Source organism: Otolemur garnettii, unplaced genomic scaffold, assembly GCF_000181295.1.
Source record: "Otolemur garnettii isolate 467f Iridium unplaced genomic scaffold, OtoGar3 scaffold00211, whole genome shotgun sequence".
NCBI classification, from domain to species: Eukaryota; Metazoa; Chordata; class Mammalia; order Primates; family Galagidae; genus Otolemur; species Otolemur garnettii.
In genome coordinates this window covers 2,219,051-2,226,362 of record NW_003852606.1, presented here as the reverse complement: position 1 = coordinate 2,226,362, position 7,312 = coordinate 2,219,051, and the positions used below count along the sequence as shown (strand labels likewise).

At 48.7% G+C, this 7,312-nt stretch overlaps 1 protein-coding gene across 1 annotated transcript in view; it reads left to right on the top strand.

The window, feature by feature from the left end:
* SYNGR4 (synaptogyrin 4) overlaps positions 1-7,312 on the top strand; it is an 11,500-nt gene that overhangs the window by 2,751 nt on the left and 1,437 nt on the right. Inside the window, exons 2-3 of the mRNA XM_012812515.1 lie at positions 5,670-5,907; positions 7,173-7,306. Of these exons, the coding sequence (XP_012667969.1) occupies positions 5,670-5,907; positions 7,173-7,306 (372 nt within the window). The remainder of the gene's footprint in view (positions 1-5,669; positions 5,908-7,172; positions 7,307-7,312) is intronic.

Below are 7,312 nucleotides of genomic sequence, written 5' to 3'. Positions count from 1 at the left end.
GTATGTCTTAAGAGGACCTTAGATGCGCCTTGAAAATTTTTAGAGATCATTAAATTATTTTCTTTTTTCTTTCTTTCTTTTTCTTTTTTTTTTTTTGAGACAGAATCTCACTCTGTCACCCTAGGTAGAGTGCCCTGGCATCATACATCAACCTCAAATTCTTGGGCTCAGACAATCCTCCAACCTCAGCCTCCTGAGTGGATAGGACTACAGGTGCCTGTCACTATACCCAGTTGGTTTTTCTATTTTTAGTACAAATGGGGTCTCACTTTGCTCAGGCTGGTCTCCAACTCCTGAGCTCAGGTGATCCACCTGCCTCGGCATCCCAGAGTGCTAGGGTTACAGGCACAAGCCACCACGCCCAGCTAATTAAATTATTTCAAGAGTTCAGGGTCCAGGCTCAGTAGCTCATGCCTGTAACCCTAGCACTCTGGGATGCTGAGGCAGGTGGATCACCTGAGCAAGAGCAAGACCCCAACTCTTAAAACAGCACATGTTGTGGTGGGCACCTATAATCCCAGCTACTTGGGAGACTGAAGCAAGAGAATCACTTGAGCCCAAGAGTTTGCAGTTGCTGTGAGCTGTGACACCACGGTACCACAGCACTCTACCAAGGGTGACAAAATAAGACTCTGTGTCCCAAGGAAAAAAACAAGAAGAAGAAGTTCAAAGCAGTGTAAGTATATTCTTTTTTTACTTTGTTTTGATCAACATAATTTAAGTGTGCCACAGAAGTGTAACTATAGGTTCAAGTGTGCCATGAGATTAAAAAGGCTGAAAAACACTGCTCTATGATCTCTTCTGTAAAACAAGGATCCTAATATCCTACTCGTCATAGGAAGGGTACTTGTGAAACTTAAATAAGTTAATGCTTATAAACTGATTAGCATGGGCCTGGAAAGTAGTGATCTTTCCTTAAACAGTGATTATTATTAGAACAAATCACTACTTGTGAGCAAGAAGAAAGATGGTTTTCGGGGACCTAGGGTGACTGGAACTAGTGTAAATTGTCCTCCCCCAGGGAAAGAAGGGAATTTTGAATACCACATCCCAGCACTAGGTCCCTTGCTGGTGTTAGCTAATCTACTCCTCACCACCAATCTATGACATGGGTGTTATTTTCCCCATTTAACCCAGGAGAAAACTGAGGCTCACAGAGGTTGAGTGATTTGCTCAAGGACATCACCCAGCTGGTGAGCAAGTCAAACTCAGATCCACCCACTCATGTCCAAAGCTTCGGAAGTTAGGGTGGATGTCAGAGGAGAAGGAGGCCCAGCTGGTATGGACTGGGCAGGGAAGGGGGAGGAAGGGCTGCCAACCGCCTACTGTGCCAGACGTTCTGGTCACGGACTTTGCCCGCGTCTCCATCCTCTCTCCCGCCTGCCCTCTCCTCCTTCCCCCCTGGCCTGGCTCCTCAGGAGGGAGTCTCCAGGCAGCTGGTGCTCTTGTCCTTACTGCCGCCTGCCAGCTGGTGCCTTAACTGATGAATCTTTGCTCCCTCGCTGGGGACAGGCCAGAGAGGGCAAGGAAGGAGATTGGGCTCAGGCTTCAGAGGGATTGGGTCCCTCTGGCCCAGCTGAGTCCCCCTCCTTGAGTCTTCAGTGTCCTGGGCTCATCTCACAGCCCAAGATTTTAGGGGTCAGTGAATAGACAGCACTCCTACCTGGAAGTCAGAAGGACTGGATTTCAATCCCCTCTCCACTGCTGACCTTGAGAGAATGCTTCCACTCTCTGGGTGAATCACAAAAACTACTGTTTTTCTGAGCAGGACCTGTGCCCAGGACCCATCCCCATATTCCCTTCCTTGTAGCATAGAGACAGACTGGGAAACTGAGGCTCCAAGAGGCAAGTGATTTGCCCAAGGCTACACAGCTGGCAGAGTCAGACGTGTCTGGCTTTTTCCACTCCACCATAATGGCTTCCATTTATCACCTGTAAAACAGAAATGAATTAATAACCTCTACTGCATAGGGCTGATGTGAGCTTCCAGGGAGGCAGGGCAGGTAAAATTAATATGAGTTCAAAAATGATCAATGTGTTTTCCCACCCAACACCTGGTCCTGCCTTAAACCAGCAGGGCAATGTGCTCCTCTACAGACTCAGTTCTTCAACTCCTAAACAAGGGGATCATCTTATAGCCTCCTTCCCAGTGTTGCTGTGAGAATCAAATAAGAGGATATATGTGAATACCCTTGGTTAATGCTAAAGTGCTAGGCAAACAGAGGGACTCAGGTTATTGCTGCAGCTATTGTTTAGAGAAGGCAATTAAGAGAGGGGAGAAGGAAGGAAGCAGAGTTTAGGGGTAGTCCTTTGCCTCCTCCATCCTCACTCCAAAGGGCAGGGCAAGAGCAAAGAAGAAGAAGCCAAAGTCATTGGTTCTGTCATCACACATTTGCCCAGGTCCTGTGGATAGAGAGATGAGTTCTATGTGGAGCCTATTCAGGAGGAGATCCAATTCTATTGAAGGTGAAATTTTCAACATTCCCTTTCCCTCAGCCTATCCCTCCACCAGCTCCCATCACCAACACTACCATATCCAATCAATCACCAAATCCTATTTTACATCCTGAATGTTACTGTATTCCACAGGGCTCTGGCCAAAGCATTTCTCACCTGGGCCTCCCTGTCAGCCTCCTCTCAAGTCTGTTGACCTCTTCTCTTGCCCACCTCCAGTATGTCAGCCACATGACCCCCCGAGGACTTCTCTCACCCCTAGATCTGACATTGACCATCTGCTTCCCAGAATTCTTCCATACATAAAATTAATCGCTTTCCATGGGGTTAATTCCTATTCCAGGCCCCTGGGCTTGGTGTTCAAGGCCTCTCAGCTTCTGGCTTCCACTCATTTTTCCAGCCTCATCTCACCCTGATCCCTCAAATGAGATTTATTTGAAGAAGCCCTGCTCTGCAGTATCTGTTCTTTGCACATACTCTGCCCTGCCTGGAGTGCTCTTTCCCCTCTTGTCTGCCTAAAAGCTCCTCGTTCTTCAAGGTTCAGCCAGCTCAGAACCCACCTTATCATTGCCTCCTAAAACCAGCTCTATAACTTCAGATGCTACTCAAACCTTCACTCTCTCCCTCACCCCAAACCCCTACCTCCTCTCTGGCCCCCCAGCCTCTAGACTCACCCTCTTCAACCCATATCAACACAGAGGATCTTCCTACACCTTCACCTAGAGTTGACCCTTCTCACCCCCCTGCTCACAGCCCTCCATGGCTCCCTATTGCCCTCCAGACAACATTCCTATTCCTTAGCCTTTCTCACCTGTCAACATTTCTTACAAGCATTGCCTCCTCCAGAAAACTTCCTGGGCCAACTCTCACTCTTTGCCCCACATATGTACCAGCTCCTGTGTCTGGCATAGACCTTGCCAGGCTGCATTTGGACTGTCTGGGACAAGTAATTGGGGCTCAAATGTTTCACCAAACTGCATTGATAGGAACATCTGCCTTCCAGGTATTTGGTCCAGCATAAGGTGGCAAGAGATCAAGAGCAGACCCAGGGGCTAGGCTGCTTTGGTTCAAATCCAAGCTCTACCACTGATAAGCCATTTTTCAGCCAATTCACAGTCCTCACTGTGCCTCACTTTCATTCTCTAAAATTCAGGTCTGTGGCTGAGGCAGAGGCAGATGGATTATTTGAACTCAGGAGCCAGACCAGCCTGAGCAAAAGCAAGACCCTGTCTCTACTAAAAACAGAAAACACAGACTTGGCACGGTGGCTCACTGCTGTAATCCTAGCACTCTGGGAGGCTGAGGCAGGTGGATTGCCCTGAGCTCACAGGTTTGAGACCAGCCTGAGCAACAGCGAGACTCAGTCTATAAAAATAGCCAGGCATTGTGGTAGGCTCCTGTAGTTCTAGTTAATCGGGAGGCTGAGGCAAGAGAATCGCTTGTATCCAAGAGTTGGAGGTTGCTGTGAGCTATGAAGCCACAGCACTCTACCAAGAGTGACAAAGTGAGACTCTGTCTTCAAAAAAAAAAAAAAAAAATGTTCAGTACCCGTAGCACAATGGTTACATACACCAAGGCTGGCAGGTTCAAACCCAGCCCGGGCCAGCTAAACAACAATGACAACTGCAACAAAAAAATAGTCGGGCATTGAAACAGGTGCCTGTAGTCCCAGCTACTTTGGAGTCGGAGGCAAGAGAATCGTTTAAACCCAAGAGTTCAAGGTTGCTGTGAGCTGTGACACCATAGCACTCTACCAAGGATGACATAGTGAGACTCTGTCTCAAAAAAAAGAAAAGAAAAGAAAACACTAGCCTGGTGTTGTGGCAGGCACCTGTAGTCCTAGGTACTGGGGAGGCTGAGGCAGGAGGATCACTTGGACCCAGCAGTCAGAGAGTGCTATGAGGTAGGCTGATTCCATACTCTAGCCTAGGGTAACAGAGTGAGACTCTATATCGAAAAAAATAAAATACGGGTAGTGCCTGTGGCTCAAAGGAGTAGGGCACCATCCCCATGTGCTGGCAAGTTCAAACCCAGCCCCGGCCAAAAACTGCAAAAAAATAAAATAAAATTTGGGGCTGTTAGTAGTACCCGTGTGGTCATAAGGATGATCTAGGCTGGTATTTGTAGAGTACTTCAGTGGTGTTTAATAAATAATTGTATAAGACAAGCATAGACACAGACTGTGTGCACTATGCACAGATGAGAGGGTTACTATATTGGTGTTGTATTTGTTTTTTTTTAAAACGTTCTCAGCTGGGCGCAGTGGCTCACACCTGTAATCCTAGCACTCTGGGAGACTGAGGCAGGTGGATTGCCCTGAGCTCACAGGCTTGAGACCAGCCTGAGCCAGAGCAAGACCCCATCACTAAAAATACCCAAGCCGGGTATTGTGGCAGGCACCTGTAGTCTCAGATACTTGGGAGGCTGAGGCAAGAGAATCGCTTAAGCACAAGAGTTTAAGGTTGCTATAAGCTGTGACATCATGGCACTCTGCTGAAGGAGACAAAGTGAGGCTCTGTCTCAAAAAAAAAAAAGTTCTGAAGTGCCCCCCCCCACCAAAAAGGCAAAATGTTAATGTTAGTTCTGGGTAGTTGCATTGGTGTTTGTTATATTTCTCTCCATTCTTTTCTATATATTTGGACTATTTCACAAATTTATCTTAAAATGAATTTATCTTAAAAATTGGCAAAGGGGGAGGAGAAAGATGTCACAGGGAGAGGGAAAGGATAGGAGGCAGAGGAAATGCTCATGACAACAAACATTTATTCAGTCTTCCTCTGTCCTGGACACCATGGCCAGGACATTTTTCATCAGTACAGATTCAATGGCAGAAGGGGAGTATAGAGCAAGGAGAACGGAAACTATTCAGGGCCTCCAAGGCCACACTATAGGAACGGGACTCAGTCCTGAGCACTGGGGAGCCCTGGGGGCTATAGGCAAGGGGACAGGGTTTTGAAAGAATCTCCTGGGCCATGTAGGGGATAGACAGGAGGCTGGTAGGAGGCAGGAGTAGGGTTCAGGTGGGAGAGGATGAGGCGTGAGCCAGGATAGAGCAGAGGGGATGAGAGGTAGGACGCTGAAGGCTCTGAGGATGAGACAGGAAGGAAGTGGACCAGGATAGCCCAGCGACCAAGTGTGCAGCTGGACCGTCAGCATCAGGGAGGAGGAATGGCCCTGGGGACACACTGACCTTCACTCTGGCCCTGGACCCACAGGTCTTTTCCCTCATCATCTTCTCCTCCCTGCTGACTGATGGCTACCAGAACAAGACAGAGTCTCCACAGCTCCACTGCGTCCTCAACAGCAACAACGTGGCCTGCAGCTTTGCAGTGGGAGCCGGCTTCCTGGCCTTCCTCAGCTGCCTCGTCTTCCTGGTCCTGGATGCCCATGAGAGCCGCATAGCCAGTTCCCGCTTCAAGACGGCCTTCCAGCTCTTGGACTTCATCCTGGCGGGTGAGCCCCCACAACCTCCTGTCCAGAGCTGCCCCTTCACTTGCTCACAGCCCTCCCAGCTTCTTAGGGCCTCCTCCCTTCACCACCCAGCTGGCCTTGTCTCTGACCACCCTTCCAAGAGGAGGCATCTGACCACACATGGCTCACAGCTTCTCACTGCTTGTCTGTACCTGCGTTTCTTCCTGGGGAATTATCAGTCATCCTTTAGACCCAACATAAGGGTCACCTCTTTTGACCTCCAGGCTAATTCTAGAAGCCTCCCTTCTGCATGGCTCTTTCCTTGGATTCACCTCCCTTGTTCACAGAACATTTCTTAAAAAGCCACCCAGCAGCAGAAAGTGGGTTTCAGAGGATGGAACCAGACAGACCCAGGTTGGAAATCTCAACCTCAGCACCTCCCCACTCTGTGGGCTTGCACAAGGCTCTTCCTTTCTTTGAGCTTTGGTAAAAGCTAGATGAAAACCTTTACCTCGCAGGTGTTTTCTGAAAGATGAAATGAGATAAAGGAGGCCTGTAATGTTGACATGCATACTACCCACATGCCAGGCACAGAGTCTGGCTTCCATATGCCTCTTCTCATAATAGTCCTCAGAACCATCCTACGAGGTAAGTCCTGTTTGTATTCCCATTTTACAGAGGAGGAAACTGAGGCTTGAGGAGGTGCTATAGTTGGGCATACAGCTGCTGAATATCAGGTCAAGCCCTTCAAAGCAAAGTCTCGCCTCCTAACTACTGCTGAACACTCTTGATAGAGCCTGGCACACAGTAAGTGCTAAATAAGTGCACATTCCTTTTCCTCAGGCCCTGGCCTCCTTCCTCTCAGTCTGGTTGATCTCAATCTTCCTCTCCTCTTCTTCCCCACCAGAGTAGTCCCAGCCTCTCAGGACCAAGGCAAGTCATTGAGTCCAGCACTGTTGAGAACTTTCTGTGAGGGTAGAAACGTTCTGTCATGAGCTCTCTACTACAGGAGCCACCAGCCACCTTTGGCTACTGGGCATTTGAAATGTGGCCAGTGTGACCAGGGAACTGAATGTTTTAAAATTATATTTTAATAAATTGAAATTTCAACAGCTACATGTGGCCACAGGCTCCCTTGCAGATAGCACAGCTCTACTGTAGTGGTTGACTTTAGGGAGGGCTCGGAGGAGCTAGGGAATAAGTCCTAGGAGGTCACACAGCAAGACTCCCAGCCTCATCCTTTCCATACCTCAGCAGCCTTGAACAAGCTTTCTCCTAACCCCTCTTCTCTCCTTACCACACCACAGTCCTCTGGGCAGTCATCTGGTTCGTTGGTTTCTGCTTCCTGGCCAACCAGTGGCAGCATTCTCCACCCAAACAGTTCCTCCTGGGGAGCAGCAGCGCAAAGGCAGCCATCGCCTTCACTTTCTTCTCCATTCTTGTCTGG